The sequence below is a fragment of the Cryptomeria japonica genome, chromosome 10 (assembly GCF_030272615.1).
Source record: "Cryptomeria japonica chromosome 10, Sugi_1.0, whole genome shotgun sequence".
Lineage (NCBI taxonomy): Eukaryota > Viridiplantae > Streptophyta > Pinopsida > Cupressales > Cupressaceae > Cryptomeria > Cryptomeria japonica.
The window spans coordinates 49,958,949-49,977,642 of record NC_081414.1 but is presented as its reverse complement, the minus strand read 5'-3'; the positions used below and the strand labels follow the sequence as shown (position 1 = coordinate 49,977,642).

Genomic DNA, 18,694 nt, shown 5'->3' with positions numbered 1-18,694 from the left:
ACCATAATGAATATAGTTGTGAAATGCTGTTCCTTAGCGTATGACTACTATTTTATGAATTCATTTTATTTCTGATTCGATTCATTATATGTATACTGAAATATAATTATATTCTGAGTATACAATCAGACTGCAAACCCTTTATCAGATTTAGAATGGCATCAATATGTAGATTAACTACTGTAGTATTAACTACAGTATGTAATGTAAAACATCTTCTGTTGTATGTTTCAACAGAGGATCTCTTAGCATTTAATTTTCCTCAATGTGTTTTCTGTCACTGTCACTCTAGATTTAGTTGTGCAATGAAATAGATTCAAACCCTCATCAGTGATGTCATCCATCTCCATGATTCCTTTGACATCAATGACAATATCTTCATCAGTTGTTTCTCTTTTTGTGTCCATTTTCTCTAGGTTTGGCTTATATATATATAGATGCAGATATAATTATTTGCATATAAATATATATATATATAAATATATATATATCTTTGGTTTTATTTTATTTTATATTTTTTTTTTGTATTGTTCTGTCTTTTACTTCTTTTCTATTTATGGCCTTTTAGCAATTAGATTTTTTTTGTTATCCTTAATTTTTGTTTTCTTGTATTATTGTGGGTCATATTTTATTTATTTATTTATTTTTTCTTCTGTGCACCCCTTCTTACCCCACACCTCTTTTTATTCTTTGTCAGGTCTGCAACTCACTATCTTTCATCTCCTTGGTATTCTTGTCTCATCCTGATGATGAATCACGGAGTGTGATTTGAAACGTTGATGATAAAAATTGGCATACACAATCAAATCTAAGAGCAATTATTGAATATTAGCATGGATTGTGGAAATCTGATAGCTCTAGATGTTCAAAAGATGTCAAAGCAAAGCTTCGTTGAGCTCACTTGAGATTGTCCATTGTCTTGCATTCCTAGTTTAGAATAGCATTCCTAAACCCTACTCCCTTTTTCACTTTTTTTTATCAACAATCAGTAGAGTAGAAGAGAGCGATATTGCAACATCATTTAATTTCGTCATACCATTGAGGTTGAATCAATTGAATGAAAGAACAATTACATGAAATATGTATTCAGTTTCCAATTGTAATAGTATATTATAATGAATTAATTTGCATAATAAACAGATTCCCAAAAAACATAAATAGCATAAAACTGCTGAAAATACCTCACATGTAAAGAAATCCATACACAAAATTAGTATCATGTTATCAGCCGATTATATAGGGAAGTTTAGAAAAAAGGGTATCCAACAGTGTCCTGGACATATTTCCAAGAAAGATGTTTACCTGCTCAATCTTGTATGTTGGAGAAATATAGTACCTCGAATCATCTACTGATCCTTTAACATCCAACACTAAAGGGCCTCTAGAGTAGGAGCCATCCTGTCAAAACAAAAATGACCAGTAAACATAATTATCTAAAATTTAATTTCAAAATAATTAACATGTGGAATTTCATGCAAGTGAATTGACTTTGTGAATCAAGATGTTTTGAGACCATTAAATAAATCAGAGTGGAGATATAACACGATAAATCTCTTCCTCATACCTTTTCTCATATTGATATTCTTTTCCATGTATAACAGATTTCACCTTTTGACATAAGAACTTGGAAGTAAAGAATGCAATAAGGTACAAGAGCAGCCTCCGATGCTTGTAGGTTACCATCCACACTTAAATTAAAAGACTTCAGTATTATGGCTGTCCTGTTGATAAATGCCAATGGATGCAGGTTGTACTAAATAACGTAAGAGAAATCTGAATGGTTGTTTATAGTTGAAAAACTTGGATTTGGCAATGACTCAGCAGGCCCAAAAATTTTAAAAACTCGGCACTAACTCAGCATATTTATCAAACATTTGAAAATAAATAGTTTTTGAAAATATTCTTCAAGAACACACATAAATACTGAATTTGTAGAACATATTACTGATTTCCATCATATATAAAACAAAATTTGAGTTTAATACATAACATAGACCAAAAAACAAGTTTTGTGCATTGTAAACAATTTACTATAGAGCATCCTAACTTATTCATTTTCATATGATATTTTTGTTCAGTAAGGAATTATTTTATGATTTATCAGAATTTAACAGTATATTTTTAAGTTAGTTTTCATTAAACCATATTTTATAACCAGTTATTTACAAGACTCCATTTCTTATGACCATAAATAATCTACTTAACACTCATTAGTCATTATATCTAAATGAAATTCCAATATTTAAAAAATTTAGAGTATAATTCAACTAAAACAAAATAATTTATAAAGGATGGCACAACAGAGATTTTTCAACGATTCTGGAGCAGACAACTCAGGCAAGGTGCATTTTGTTAGCCAATCAAATTCCTGTGCAATAGATGTTTCCTTAGTGGTGGATAAAGTTGTAGAGGCATTTGGTCAAACGGCTATACTTGGAAGAATTATTGGAAGGAATTCAAGCAGAAAGGAGATCAGAGCATGGGTGGAGGACAATTGGACGACTGATGCGGTTGTCAATTTCTTGCCAAAACATTTCTTCGTGGTGGATTTCACTTTGGAGAGAGATAGGAATGGCATGTTAGCCAAATCCCCCTGGTGGTGTGGAGAAAATCCTTTTAATGTCCAGAAATGGATTTTGAATTTTAACCCTAGATTGATGGTACCATGTCAACAGCCGTTTTAAACCTGCTTATACAATTTGCCATTTGAATATTGGTTGGACGATTGTCTATGGTTGATTGGATCTAAGAGAGGGTAGGTCCTTGGCCTTGATATGGGGGAAGGTGATTCGGCCTGTTTGTCCGAATTAAGTTAGTTTCAATTTGTCTGATTCCTAAGGACATTCGACTCTCATCTTCTAAAGGGATCTAGGAGAAGCCTATTGAAGGGAAGGATCAGATATTTTTCTGCCTAAGATGCAAGAGCAGAAATCATTACGAAGGAAGGTGTATGAAACCTCTGATCAAAAAATGGATCCCAAAGGAGACTAAGGAATATAGGCAAAATAATGCCCTAATAGAATGCCTGGAACAAGAAAAATGGAGATAAGGATTCAAAAGGTTTTGGTAGAGATGGGGATTTCTTTGATCCTCATGATCTTGGCATCATTGAACCAAGATGTATCAGTTAGTCGGCGTCCAGTGCTCCTGGTAAAACTAGACAAGGAAACAATTGTGCTAGGAAGGCAAACAAATAGAAGAGGGAGGAAGAAGTGACTGAAAAAGGCCTCAAAAATATTGAGGAGTATATGACAAGATCCAAGGGAGGATATCCCTCCCTTCAACGGCAAAGAAGATTGTTACATGGAATGTTGGGGGCTTCAATGCCCCTAACAAATGATGCTTGACTAAGCATCATCTTGAGAAAATGGTGGCGGATATGTCTTGCTGCAGGAAACGAAGCTTGGTTTGGAGGAGGTTGATAAATTCACCAAATTCTATAGGCTTTGGTCCGTTTTGTTCCATGTTGCGGTTGGGGCTGCGGTTGGTCTTGGCATACAGTGGAAGGTGAACAATGTTTCAATCAAGACTGTCAAAAACCAACAAAATTGGATGGTGTGTCTAGTAAGATGCCTAAACTCGAATCTTGAATTTTTCCTATTCGATATCTACAACCCTATTAAAACTGCAAACAAGCAAGAGGTCTGATGCTGTCATGTCCCCATTTCTCTAGTGGCTATATTGATGTTTGAATTTGCCTGACATCCATCTCCACAGGCGAATTCACAGTGTAAGGGGATGATTGTTTAGCGGTTAGCCCAAGGGGTTATTTGTTTAGGCATATTTTGCTTTGGTGAACTTATAATAATATAACTTTATAATTTTATGTTATAAAGTTACTTTTTCCTAAATATAGAAAAAGGTTAATAAAAGTAACTTATAAGTTGCTAATTAATTCAATAAGTAACTTTATTCAAAAAGTTAGATGACCCTCTTCCCTAGGCAATTTAATAACTTAAAAGGTGGTCAAATTTCATGTTGAAGTCACCCTTGAGGTTGAGCGCTCAATTGGAGGGAGAATAAGATTCTTTAGCATCTTTGGAGATGCCTTGTGGAGGTTCGATGAGTTTATGAAGCTTTTTTTGAGAAGAGGCAATTCATTCTTTGTTTTGTGTTTTATGAATTTTATGCATCCTTTGGGTTGTGGAGGCCTGCAGCAGCACGAATTTGCCTGAGCAACCTTTGGAGGACATGACTCCTTCAGATTTAGGTGGTGTGGACGAAATCCCACACTCCTCTCTTCACCACGGCAGCACCATTAGAGGTTAATTTGGACTTTGGGGTTTGATTTACTCCAAGATTTTATTCTTCACAGCATAGTCAAGTCTGTTATATAAGATCTGAGCATTTGGATCAGAGATTGCAGCAAGGAATAAGCCACAAATGCCAGCTATACAGCTCCCTTGGCCAGCCGTACCATTCACTTGCCTGGTGTTTCAATAAAAATAAACTAAAGGGTTTTGGCACCACTATTGGTGTGTGAATTCATTGTTGGAATATTAATAAGAGATCACAGTTGGTTTGGTGTGAAGAAAATATCAGATTTGGGCAGCAGCAGCGATTCTTTGAGGAAAAGAGACATAATTTGGGAATCTTGCCTGGCAAGAATTTGGAATTTCAACTAGGTCTGAATAATTTTTCAATATTAGTTTTTGGTAATTATCCTAGAGTTAAATAAAGACATTTGCAGCCATTGGTAGCAGCTGGAGGTGTTTGGATCAGTCACTGCTTCATTCCAGGCTCAAATTCCACCCTCAAACCCCAACATTGGACTCCTCCTAAGCCTTGAACGGCTTAATTCTATCAAGAATCCTCTTTATTGTTTATTTGTACTTGCTGCAATTAATAATCAAAATTTTGGAAACTATTATCAGTTCTATATTTATTGTATTGCATATATTATTTTCCATGTATTGTCAAAAATCCAAAAAACTACAAAAAAATTGAAAATACAATAAACTTCCCAAAACACTTTTCGCTGGTCAAAGAATTTGAATTTGTAAACAATCAGCAGTTTGGTTAAGAATTCTAGTTAGGTATCTTTCAGATGCACCATTAGTTCAGAAATGAAGGTTCTTGGGAACAAAAAATTCATTCTTGGTAGGGACTTTAATACAATACTCGATTTGAGCAAAAAAACGCAATGGTCTAAATAAAGTAATCAGAACAATTTTGGACTTTAGGAGTTTTGTGGATGAGGCGGGTGTGGTTGATTTTTTAATTTTAGGATTAGACTGATAAATTAGGATCACACAGATGACAGCAATGACATAAAATCAAAATAATGAACACTAGGAACACCAAACTACCCTGGGAAAACCTCCCTCTTGGAGGTGAAAAACCCAGCTATAAATCTTAGATCTTATTATGCAATAATTAGTCAGTATCTTTACAATGAGCTTCAACACTTGAAGCAATCAGCAAGCTATGCACAGTAGTATAATGTCTTCAACCTAGGGCAAATATACAAAGATGAACTTATTTGCAATAGATATGATATTCGCTCTCACAAGAAGGGCTGCAGACTCTGAGATGAAGTTCGCTCTCAATGATATATCGTGGCCTTAGGATGATGTTCGCTGCCTGTAAGAACAGTTCGCAGTCACAAAAGTATGATTCGCTGCGTTCAAGATCAGTTCGCTGCCTTAGGATGATGTTTGCTGCCTATAAGAACAGTTCGCAGTCACAAAAGTATGATTCGCTGCCTTCAAGATCAGTTCACTGACTTAGGATGATTCGCTGTCTTCCAAAAGATAATTTGTTGATCACTGCTACTAATTATAGAATATATTCACTGTGTGTATATTGTTCGCTGAATTGTGTGTTGATACAATGATTCACACTTTGTATATATATGAGACTTAGCCTCCCAATTCATCATAGGTTGTCTTACAACAAGGAGCAATATAATGTTTTAGATTAGGCGCCCAATATAGGGTCAGCCCTACACACTACAAGTTACCTCAATACAAGTTACATTCAATATAGGACTTGACCTATCCACAAGTTACATTATAGGTCACGCCCAATTTTCATATTTGCAAGTTACATACACCGCCCAAATAGGGCCAGACCTAAACAAGAATTTATGTAACAAAATGTGATAGCAAACATGGCTAACGCCGACAGTGCCATACACATGTTAAGTGTGCTAGGTCGGCCCTATAAGGGATCCGACCTAGCTACAAATATCAACATCCTTAATGGTTACAAGTTACATAATGCGTTTGGGTCCAGCCCAATACAAGTAATACTTATATTTGATCCGAACTAGCTATTATTTCAACACTCCCTCTTAGCTAGGGAGGATTCTAGCCAAATAACAAATCATCATGGACCTTTCCATGATATCCATCTTGCATTGCCCACAAAGGATGGATCCAAAAACTTTATTATGCACACCTGCAAGAAATGAATACACACAAATATAAATACACATCATGAACTTCTTTCATGATATCCATCTTGCATTGCCCGCAGAGGATGGATCCACCTTGCATTGCCCGCAGAGGGTGAGAAGAGGTCTTACACCTCAAAACTTCTCTATTGAGAAGACTAACCTGCCACCTTGCTTTCTGCAGAGAGTGGTTCTACCTTGCATTGCCCGCAGAGGGTGGAGGAGGTCTTTCACCTCAACCTTCTCCCAGAGAAGGATCTAATGTCACCTTGCATTGCTCGTAGAGGGTGGAGGAGGTCTTTCACCTCAACCTTCTCCCAAAGAAGGATCCAATGTCACCTTGCATTGCCCGCAGAGGGTGACTCCACCTTACATTGCCCGCAGAGGGTGGAAGATGCAACTTAATGCATCACTAGGACTGAGACTCCCTCTCAGCCAAGGTTGTGTTCTCCACAATTTCCAAGTCTCTTTCTGAAGAACACAAATTCACTCGAACACAAGGCCTGGTGAGAATAGCTGCAATCTGCTCATCGGTGTTGACATATTCAGCTGAATGGCACCTTTCTGTACCATATCATGAACATAGTGATAATGAGTTTTCACATGTTTTGGCCTGTCATGAAACACATGATTAACAAACATCTCAATACAATTTTGATTGTTACAATTAATGACCGAGGGTTCCCAAGGTTGCCCAAACAACCTAGCAAGAATCTTTGTGAAGCCACACTGCTTCACAATGTACTCAGCTTCAGCAGTGCTCAATGCAACTCAGAAGTGATTCCTGCTGACCCAAGAGATTAGAGCAGAACTCAAGTTGAAGCAAATTCCTGAATTGTTCTAACTTCCTGCCCAATCAGAATCTGAGTAGCCTTCTAAGGTGATGACAGTGTTGATTGGATACTTCAGCCCGTAGCCAACTGTTTCTCGCAAATATCTCAGGATATCCTTGGTTACAACAAGATGAACATGCTTAGGTTTGTTCACGAACTGCTTGAAGGGCACTCCCTACATAGCAAATATTATGTCTAGTGTTAACTAGATGCATTGAGGATCCAATCAACTACCTGTACTCTGATGGATCTGCAAAATCAGAGTTAGCTGCAGATAAACTCAATTTCTATAGGAGTAGACATAGGTTTACAATCCATCATATTAATGGCATATTTTTCTTGACTGAGGATAAGATCTTTGCCATACTTCTAGTCCTAGACAGTAATGCATTAGGCCTAGATCCTTCATTCCAAATTCAGTGGCTAATTCTTTCTTACATCTAATGATGAGACTATCTCCAACAATTAGAAATAAATCATCCACATATATATAAGAAACAGAATTAGCGGTTCACTATTGAATACTTTTAAAGTAAAGGTTAGAATCAGCATCATTCTTGCAAAATCCTAAACTAATCAAATACTTGTCAATCTTCTCATACCAGGCTCAAGAAGCTTGCTTGAGGCCGTAAAGAGCTTTTTTTTAACCTGCACACATGAGATTCTCTATTTTGATTCTCATAACCTTCTAGTTATTCAATATAGACAACATTAAGAAAACAATCTTTATATCCAACTTCCAGCCTGCAACATTAGCTATAATGGTTCTAATATTAGTATATCTAGCAACAAGAGCAAATGTTTCCTTCTAGCTATGAGCTACACATCTAGCTTCATATTTTCTCAAAAACTTCCATATGGCACTCCCTCTTGATTCTTAATATAAAATTGTGGTAACCAAGTCTCATGAAGATTGCATAATATAAGAATCAATCAAGGAAGGCAACCAACATAAGTTACCATAAATCAAAGATGAGAAATGCCAATCTTTCCTTACTTCACTTTTACGAAATGGACCCATAGTACAATAATTATGATCATGGCATATCTTCAAGTGAAGAAACCAAACTCTCTCTTAAGCTTGAAGGCATGGTAATTCAAGAATATCTTGAAGAGAAGCATCAACATGATTAAATATCTCTTTATTGACTAGATTTCCACCATTGACAACATGCCAAGATTGCTCAAAAGGATATTGCCAGTCTACGATCAGCTTCAATCATAGTCTAAAGCTACACAACATTCTTTAAATGTAAAATTGTTTTCCATAGTTGAATAACAGAGAGTTAGTTGTGCCTGATCACATCAGAAAACTAAGGCAAGTGTAAAAACTTTGACAATCTAACATCTTACAAAATCCATAAGCAAGGTATATAAGCCAAATTTTCTTTCCAGCCAATGCGTAAAATCAGATGAGTATCAACCACTCAAAAGGATACACATTGTAGTTGAGCGCAAGCATATGATCAAAAGACAACTTCAATAAGTTAGATACCTCATTCATCTTAGGTTTCATCATTAAGAGAATACTTCAAAAAATGTAATAGGTAGTATGCTCAAATTGAAGAGATAATATCACAATGAATATTATGTGAGGATAGTGAAAGCCATGACAAAAAATGCATTAGAGCTAAAGTCAATCCTCTACACAAGAAGAGCAGAGCAAGGTTATGAGAGCCTTTTATGAAGAGCTGAAGAGAACCAAGTATTACACAGTCTCAGTCCTACATGCCAACCTTATTATAAAACAAAGAATACAATCTGTATGATGTTAGGAGACACACCAACAAGACTATTAAGCATTTCAAGATTTAGATAGAGTATGATGCATCTGAACTATGCAACAAGTATCATCAGAAGAAGATAGTAAGGTGATCATTGGGCATAGATACTAAATAGGATGACTAAGACATTTTACCTTTACATGCCTACCACACCAATGATTAGAGGACACTATATGTTTTCAACTAAGGTTCCATGTTTCTGAATCTCCTATAATTTTGTTCAGCTTTCAATCTTCCTATTTGTGCTTGCTGTTATATCCATCATAATACTCCTAGTTTTATATCTGAATACACATGCTGAAATCTTAAGTGCCAAGGATGTATTTAGATCAATGCATCAATTCGGGTCATTACATATTCATAGCAAACCACATCAAATAGGTTGAGAGATAAACATACTCAAAATGGAGAGTAGGGCATAACCAAATACTAACTTCAACAATTCAAACTGGATTAGAACAAATTCTTAACACAAGAACAAAGCTCAAACTAGGGTGATTGTTACAAACCCTGGGAAGATAGTTATGCAACCCTTAAAGGAATAAAAGGAATACTAAGATCTGAAAACAAGTGCACAAACCGACATATGAAAGCACCCTCAAATGAAGTAGTTAACAAGCAAGAGAACCTTGTGAACTAAATAAGACACCAATAACAATAAGGCAATCAGATGCAAATCTCCAAACCAAGTGGACCCTACAATGGAGAATAGAGGAATGAGTACACCTGAAATCTTATTCTTGTTATCGTCCCATCGATGCCTTCAATTTGTCAAGCAAACATTGCTATTGAACTTTCTGATTCACCATAGACTTCTTCAACCCTAATCTGCACAAGAAGAAGTACAGGTTCTTCCTTCAAGCTGTTAGGCCTTATAGAAGGAACCTGCTCTGATACCATGTTAATTTTAGGATCAGACTGATAAATTAGGATCACACAGATGACAACAATGACATAAAATCAAAATAATGAACACTAGGAACACCAAACTACCGTGGGAAAACCTCCCTCTTGGAGGTGAAAAACCCAGCTATAAATCTCAGATCTTATTATGCAATAATTAGTCAGTATCTTTACAATGAGCTTCAACACTTGAAGCAATCAGCAAGCTATGCACAATAGCATAATGTCTTCAACCTAGGGAAAATATACAAAGATGAACTTATCTGCAATAGATAAGATATTCGTTGTCACAAGAAGGGCTGCCAACTCTGAGATGAAGTTCGCTCTACCTTCAATGATATATAGCGGCCTTAGGATGATGTTCACTGCCTGTAAGAACAGTTCACAGTCACAAAAGTATGATTCGCTGCCTGTAAGAACAGTTCACAGTCACAAAAGTATGATTCGCTGCCTTCAAGATCGATTCGCTGACTCGTTGTCTTCCAGAAGATAGTTCGTTGATCACTGCTGATTATAGAAAATATTCGCTGTGTGTATATTGTTTGCTGAATTGTGTGTTGATACAATGATTCACACTTTGTATATATATGAGACTTAGCCTCCCAATTCATCATAGGTCGACTTACAACAAGGAGCAATATAATGCTTTAGATTAGGCGCCCAATATAGGGGCAGCCCTACACACTACAAGTTACCTCAATACAAGTTACATTCAATATAGGACTTGACCTATCCACAAGTTACATTATAGGTCACGCCCAATTTTCATATTTGCAAGTTACATACACCGCCCAAACAGGGCCATACACATGCTAAGCATGCTAGGTCAGCCCTAGAAGGGATCCGACCTAGCTACAAATATCAACATTCTTAATGGTTACAAGTTACATAATGCGTTTGCATCCAGCCCAATACAAGTAATACTTATATTTGATCCAAACTAGCTATTACTTCAACATGACTGTGTTCCAAAAAATAGACTGTTCACTAGGACTGATAGACATATCGAGTTCATAAACATTTTTGAAAGATTGAATTACTTTTTTCTTTCCCAAGATTGGTTTGCTAGTTTGTACATTCCCGATTCAAAGATTCCATCCATATCTATTTCAGATCACTTTCTGATACAATTGGAGTTTAAGATGGGCGAAAAGCCAATATGTGGTGGTGGAATGAAGGTTTGGTCTCACTACTCCAATCATGATACAAGGAGTCCTCGATATTGAGTGGTACTGCTAGATTTAAATTCACTCAAAAAAGTACTTCCTAAAAGCAAGATTGAGAGAGAGAATAGGATGAAGTTCAAGAATATCTTCAAAGAAAAAGAAAGGATCAAGATGGAAATAGAAGAACTCAACAAAAAGATCATTATGTTAGGCATGCACAAAGATGACTATGACAAGGAGCCATTGCTCCATCGAGAACATACTGAAATACTAGCCCAAGAATAAATATTTTAGAGGGATAAGGGCAAGGAGTCTTGGTTCAGGGTTGGGGACTCGAATACTAAGTTTTTCTATGCGTTGACTAATGTGAGGTCTAGAAACAGGTTAGAAGAGATAACCAAAGCGGATGGATCAATAACGTATGATAAGGATGCACTAGAGATGGAAGCAGTCAACTTTTTTAGATCTCTACTAGCCACTAAGAGAGAGACAAAATGCAAATTGGATGATTCCTCTCTCTCCTGCATTCCGCAATGCAGAAGTGAGGCAAACTCTCCTGCATTCTGGAATGCATAAGTGATGCAAATAATAGGATGCTTAATGCCTTGTTTACCATGGAGGAAGTGTGATCTACCACATTTCAGCTCCACCCGGATATGTCCCTCGGCCTCAATGGCTTCCTTGCATTCTTTAATCAGAAACACTAGCACTTTTTGGGACCAAAGGTAAGGAATCCAGTGGAAGACTTTAGAAAGAAGAAAAATTTCATCAAAGATATTAATAATACTATCATAGCACTCATCTGTAAGAAGCCGATGTGCACATAATTTGTAAACTATAGACCTATATCGCTATGCAATACAATTTATAAAATTCTAGCAAAGGCACTAGCAAATCAATTAATAACAATACTTGGCTTAGTAATTTCTGAAGAACAAAACCGGTTCACCCCCCATCAATAGATAACGGATGGCGTCATTGTCACGAATGAGACCATCTATACCAGCTTGATGGAGAGGATAAAAGGTATGCTTATACAACAAGATGTAAGCAAAGCATATGACATGGTGCATTGGGGTTTCTTAATGGCAATTATGAAGAAATTTGGTTTCAACGAATCTTGGTTGGAAATGATTCATTAATGTGTCTCCACAACATGATTCTACATAGAAGTTAATGGCTCTCTTTGTGGCTTTTTAAAAGCAACAAATGGGCTAAGGCACGGAGATCCATTATCACCCTTTTTGTTTGTGATCATGGCGGAGGCAATGGGGAGGTTGTTTAAACATTGGATGGATGGGAATAGATGGAAAGTTATAAAGGTGACTGGCAGCATCAAACCAATCACCCACGTCCAATTTGCAAACACCATGGTTCTTTTTGGAGAGGACAAGATAAGGGGGGCAGAAGAGATAAATATTAAAGTAATATTGTTAATATTTATCATATAATGGTCATTTATGTACTTTAGTTAGTTTTACTAACTTTCCTTTTTTGGTTCTAGTTCTTGATCGTTTTTGTTATGGAAAGGTCTTCATGTAATTATATCTATATAAGGAGTATTCCTCTCCTTAATTATTCAATCAATTACCATTTCATGGTCTTAGAGCTAAGTAATTTTTTGACAAATTGTTTTACTAAAATTCATGGGTAACTTGAAAGTCTTTTTTAGAAGTTTTTGTTCGATTTTTTAATAAAAATCGACGTATCTTTTTGGAGAAATCACATAGGGTTTTTATTTGAAATACACATGAGGGTTTCTTGCAAAATCACGGGTTTGTTTGCTTTAAAGAAATTCAAAGGATTTTTTATCATTTTTTTGTAAATTGCAAGCGTTTTTATGAGGGTTTTCTTTCCTGAAATTCACAGCCTCTCTATCACAGAATAGCAGCCCCTTTTATCATGAAAAATTGCAGATTTTTATTCAAATCACACCACGACTTAATAGAAAAAAATGACAAGATTGCAGAAAGGAAAAATTGTGCAACCTAGCATTTGGACGGGTTTCCGCACAAGGGTTTTTCCTACGATGGGTCCTTTTTGCTGCAACTTCTGTTTTTTGATGATTTTTAAAAATAAATCACAGGCTAGTGTATTCTGCGTTCAATCTGGGCACTTTTTCATTCTGCACACTTCATTCCTATCTTTTCTGCATGCTAGGGTTTTATCTTGTGCATTAGGGTTTTATACAACTACAGGTTTTTGACGATTTTAAGAAAAATCGAATTTTATTCCCGTGCCTAGGGTTTTAGACCTAGGGACTTTCAGTTTTGAAAAAAAAAATTTACATTTTTTTGTATAAAAATCATGGGTCCTAATTTTTTTGATTGGTTGTTTTTTAAAAAAATTGGGTACATCCATTTTCTAAACAATGCCTAGAGATTTGTGCCAGCAAAGTTTGAATAATAAAAAAATCATATTGAAAAGGTTCATAGTTGGAGTTTGACTTTAACCTCATTTTTCGTGCCTTTGGAAAATAGGAGGGATGGTGTCTTTGACCAACATAATGTTGAAAGGGAATCGGAGATTTAATAGTAAAAGTTACAACATGTGGAAATAGCGCATACCCACCATTTTTGAGTACTGGTGTCTTGACTAGATTGTCCTTGGTACATATACATGTCTCACTACTGCAAGCAAAGACCAAGACAAGTTTGATGAGTGTAACCATACAATATCTATGTCATCGATGATATACTTCCAAAGATACCTTTTGGCAAGACATCTACAAAAAAAAGACTTATTTGAAGGATCTGCACAAGACATCAGACAAGGGCAAAGCATTCTTCCTCAAAATATGTTGTTCTTGATTTTGATAGACGACAAGATGTCTTTGTAGGATCATCTCATGAAGATCAAAGACATTTGTGATCAACTGGAGGCCATTGGTCACAAGATGGAAGAAGATGATATGGTGGTTATCATGCTGAAAAGCTTACCACAATCCTATGAGCACATCATCGAAACTCTCAACATTACATCCACCAATATTGACTTGAAGTTTGATGAACTGTGCAACAAGCTATTGTGGCAGGACATGTGGAAGAAGCAGTTTGGGAGCAACAATGAGACAACCACAGTAAAATAGGGGTTTAGGACCAAAGACAAAGGCAAAAGCAAGTCCTCGTACTGGAAAGGACAAGGCAAATCTGAGGAGAGTTCCAAGAAGGCTATCATATGTCATTATTGTGGTAAGCTTGGCCACATGAAAAACGCTGTAGGAAGTGGTTGGCTGATAAAAAATCCAACCAGGGAGGGTCTTAGCAAGAGTCTACCTTTTATGCATTTATGGCCAAAAGACTAGCAGTTCATGTCAAATCTTTTGCATGGTACATTGATTCTGGAGCTTCTCGCCATTTCACACAGAGGAGAGATTGGTTGACAAAGTACAAGGCTTGCTCTGATTCAATGATCTTCGTTGGTGGTGAAGAGTATATAGTTGTTCACAAGGGTGACGTTCAGATTGCATCTACTGGGAGAAATTTGGTTTTTCTCAATGTATACTATGTTTTGGGCATGGAGCCCAATCTAATCTCTGAGTCAGATTATGCAACATTGTTTGAAGTTGGATGTCACCTTTAGTGCACATAAGTGCCACATTGATAACGATTCTGTTGATGTGTTTTTTATGCATAGTCTAAGACAGAATAAAATACCCAAAAGTATCTTATCCTCTCTTGAACAAAGTTACTCAAATGTTGAAGATTAGCTCAAGGATCACTTGAGACAACTCCAAGGTTCTTATATGTCGGGTCACGACTTGTGGATAGACTCAATGGTTTGATGTGATTATGCTAGAATCACAAGGGGACTTACGTTGAATTGTTGAATGCTTGAATTGCTGGAACTTAGATTCTATTTACTTGCTTGAAAAATAAAGAAAGAGCAAAAGGCATGGGGTTTAGGGAGCCTATTTTAATCCTAAGAATGCAAGAGAAGAGTGAATGATTCGATGGAATCCTACTGGGCGAGGTCTCACCATCAAACTGAACAATTTGACACAAGCTCAATGCAATCTTCTAAGGTGCAATTCAAAGATATTCAAATCATTATCATCAAACATTGATTACCATTCAAGTTAATGCATAAACAATGGATATATAAAAATTTGAAGTTAAGCTCATATCATTCCAGTTGACCATGAAAGGTACACTTACAATCAACAAGAGGCTAGTGGTATGGACTAAACGGATTCCACACAAATGCATTCAACAAATTCCTCCATTCAATCTAATCAACGTGAAAGCAAATGAATTGAGAAGTAGAGACCATGCAACTTGTTGAAATAACACATTAATTCACCTAACTTCAATGAAATCATATACTCTTTACAACAAGATTTTAGCAACAATCTTTGCCTTCTCCTAATCTAACTTCCACACTAATTGCTATCTACTATTCACTATTCTATTCCTTCTAGTCTATTACTATTAACCCCTTTACAAATGAAGAGCTTGAGCTTTATATAGAGAGCTCATTACAATGAACGACCTGGATTGAATCTCCATCAATGGCTCAAATTTTACAATGAAACCCTAATTAGGGTTTGTTACAGCAAACTCTATTCTGGCCAATGAAATAATTACATTCAAGTTCAATACTGAATGTGAACCAATAGAAAATGGGGGTCGGTACATTGAAGTTTGCGCTCCCATGGGTGAGCTTGGTTCATTGAACGCTGATGTGGAACTCCTCGATTGGTAGGATGATGACTAGGATGCCATCTCAACTTGCTTGAAGACTTGATTCATCATCATGAAAGAATATTGAGCAATATCTCTTGATACTCAACATTATCCAGTTTGCTCAATGTGATGATGATGAGAAGCATTGTTATGATCTAACAATCTTTGATTAACTCTTCTGAAACTATTTGTTTCCTTGATCACGTTTGATGAACTTGATTGATCCTCCCTTGTTCATGATATACTTGATAAATGATGCACCTAGTTGGATTAGACTCCTCAATGTATTGACTTTGTTTCTTGGATTCCCAAAGGGAATTCAAGATTGTAAAACTTTCCTTCATCATTATGCGCGTTATCTTTCTTTCACATTCCAATGCCTTGACTTCCTCGTGTTGCACTGACTGGTATGTTGGGTGTCTTTTCATCTTTGTAATGTCTTGAATCTTCTTCCATGCTTTTGAATTGTTCTTGATGTTGTTTGCAGTTCGTATCTTCGTTCTTTGTCACCTACAAAATAAACAAGGATTGTATTAAACACATATGGATAGATTTCACAAACCTACAATTTGGTATATCCTCAAAATGATGATGAGATGGTGATTCTATCTTTCATTTCCATATCTGATTTTGAGGTGCTCCAAGGTCTGAGTCACATGTTTGGAGATCTCATTCCACCTTTTATATGCAGATGTAAAAGTGATGGCACACAGATTTTGATCTGGAAATACTTCTAAATCATAATAAATCAATATTTCCCTCCTTGCAAATGTGTTTGATCAATGAAATGATCAATCCTGCAAACACAATCTCTGATGTAGGGAGAATTCGCCCTTCTTAATGCTATTTGGAGATGCAAATCAGGAAATTCTCCTTATGTAGTTTGCTGTCTCCTTGAATTGCAGAGCAGATTGTGTTATTTGATGTCCTTGAATGATGCCTTTGAAATGAGCAAATGTACCCCCTTATATAGGCGTTGGGGTTTACGCATGTGTTTCTCCATTTTAAAACCCCTAGGCTGACTTGCTTATTGAAAAAAAAAAAACTTTTTAAATTGCTCTTTAGGCTGGGCGCTCTATACATTGAAGGCCGACTTGCATAACCTTGGCGGATTTTGGTGGCAGCATTGCAAGTTTTCACTTTAGGCAGAATTTTGGAAGACCATTGCAATTCAATGACTTACACGGATTTTTGAGATACCATGGCATCTTTAACTCTTGGCGGATTTTCTTGACACCATTGCAAGTCTTTCAATGGGCAGGAATTTAGTGGACCTTTGCATGTTGATACCTTGGCGACTTTTAGGAAGACCATTGCAAGTTGACATTATGGCGGCTTTTTGAGCTACCTTTGCAACATTTTCACCAAATGGCCGCTTTTTGAGCTACCTTTGCAACATTTTCACCAATAGGCGGCTTTTTGAGCTACCTTTGCAACATTTTCACCAAGGCAGATTTTGGAGATACCTTTGCATCATTTGATCAAATCGGCTTTTTGAAGTAGCATTGTAGGTCAACCTCTTGGGCAGCTTTTGTCAACACCTTTGAAAGATATGATGGAGGCAGTATTTGTGAATACCATTGCAATCAAACATCAAATCGACATTTTAGGGGGCCATTGCAGGTTAGCCATCAATTCGGATTTTTGAAGAGGCAATGCAACTCAACACCTAAGCGGCATATCAGGACCCCATTGCAAGTAGATCAAGATGGCGGAAATTTTGATGACCTTTGCATGTAATACTTGGATCGGCTTTTTGAAGGAGCGTTGCAGACTAAGATCAGGTCGGCTTTTAGGGACACCATTGCAAGAATTGCTTCTTGGTGGCAATTAGAGGCACCATTGCAAGTCATCAACTTAGCGGTATTTCAAGACACCATTGCAACTTCATCATTCAAGGCGGCTTTTTTACTTACCTTTGCAAGTCACACCTTGGATTGGCTTTTAGAGATAGCATTGCAAGTCTTCTCTTGATCGGATTTTTAAGAGGTCTTTGCAACATTTGCCTTGATCTACCAACTTAGTCTTGTTTAGCAAACCATTAGTGAATTGGCCCGTTTAGAATCCTTTGCGTCTTAATGATCCAAGCGGCTTTTTGACAACATCTTTGCAACTTCATGATTGGGGCAACATTTCAAGGGGGCTTTGCAACTTGTCACCTTAGGCGGCTTTTTGAAACACCATTGCATCTCAGGGTTGAGGCGGTAATTTATAGGAGCTTTACAACTTTTCCTCTTGGGCGACAATTTGAGATAGCATTGTGGGATTGGCATCAAGGCGGAAATTTAAAGAAGCATTGCAACTCGATCACCTAGGCGGCATTTCAAGAAGCCCATTGCAATCTGAGACCTTGGTAACTTTTTGAGAGAGCATTGCAAGTTAATCACCAAGGCGACTTTTTAGGAGACCATTGCAATCTTTGATCAAGGCGGAAATTAGAGGTACCTTTGCAATTCATTTGCATCCAAAGCTAGGTTTGCCAAATTTTCATTTCTAAGACAAATCTTGACTCAACACTTCATCCTTTGTTGAAACCTTTGCTCACCAAATCGGCCATCTAAGGTTCCTTTGTACTAGATCTTGATGTAACTGAGACAAATCTTCATTCACGTTCCTCATGCTCTTTTCAAACCCTCATTGACCTAAGCCAAGAGATTTTGATAGTTCCACCTTTGTTACATAACTCTAAACTCATGAGTATCATCCTTAGTCATGGCGATTGGAATTGCTCTAGAACAAGGGAAACCATTTGAAGATAGGGTTGTATCTCATTTCATCCTGAAGAGAGAGACCTAATCAACTCCGATGCAATTACATGTAAGAGGCTAATAGCAAGGACACGACAACACTAAGACAACTAAGCTAAGGCCACTAACCTAGAAAGTGAAAAAGTGGGGGTCGCCATTTGCAATGGGACGATGTGTGA

General features: G+C 36.8%; 1 protein-coding gene across 1 annotated transcript in view; it reads right to left on the bottom strand.

The window, feature by feature from the left end:
* The window catches only part of LOC131029533 (uncharacterized), a 95,475-nt gene that overhangs the window by 28,453 nt on the left and 48,328 nt on the right, over positions 1-18,694 (bottom strand). Inside the window, exon 3 of the mRNA XM_057960043.2 lies at positions 1,303-1,398. Coding sequence (XP_057816026.1) covers positions 1,303-1,398 — 96 coding nt within the window. The remainder of the gene's footprint in view (positions 1-1,302; positions 1,399-18,694) is intronic.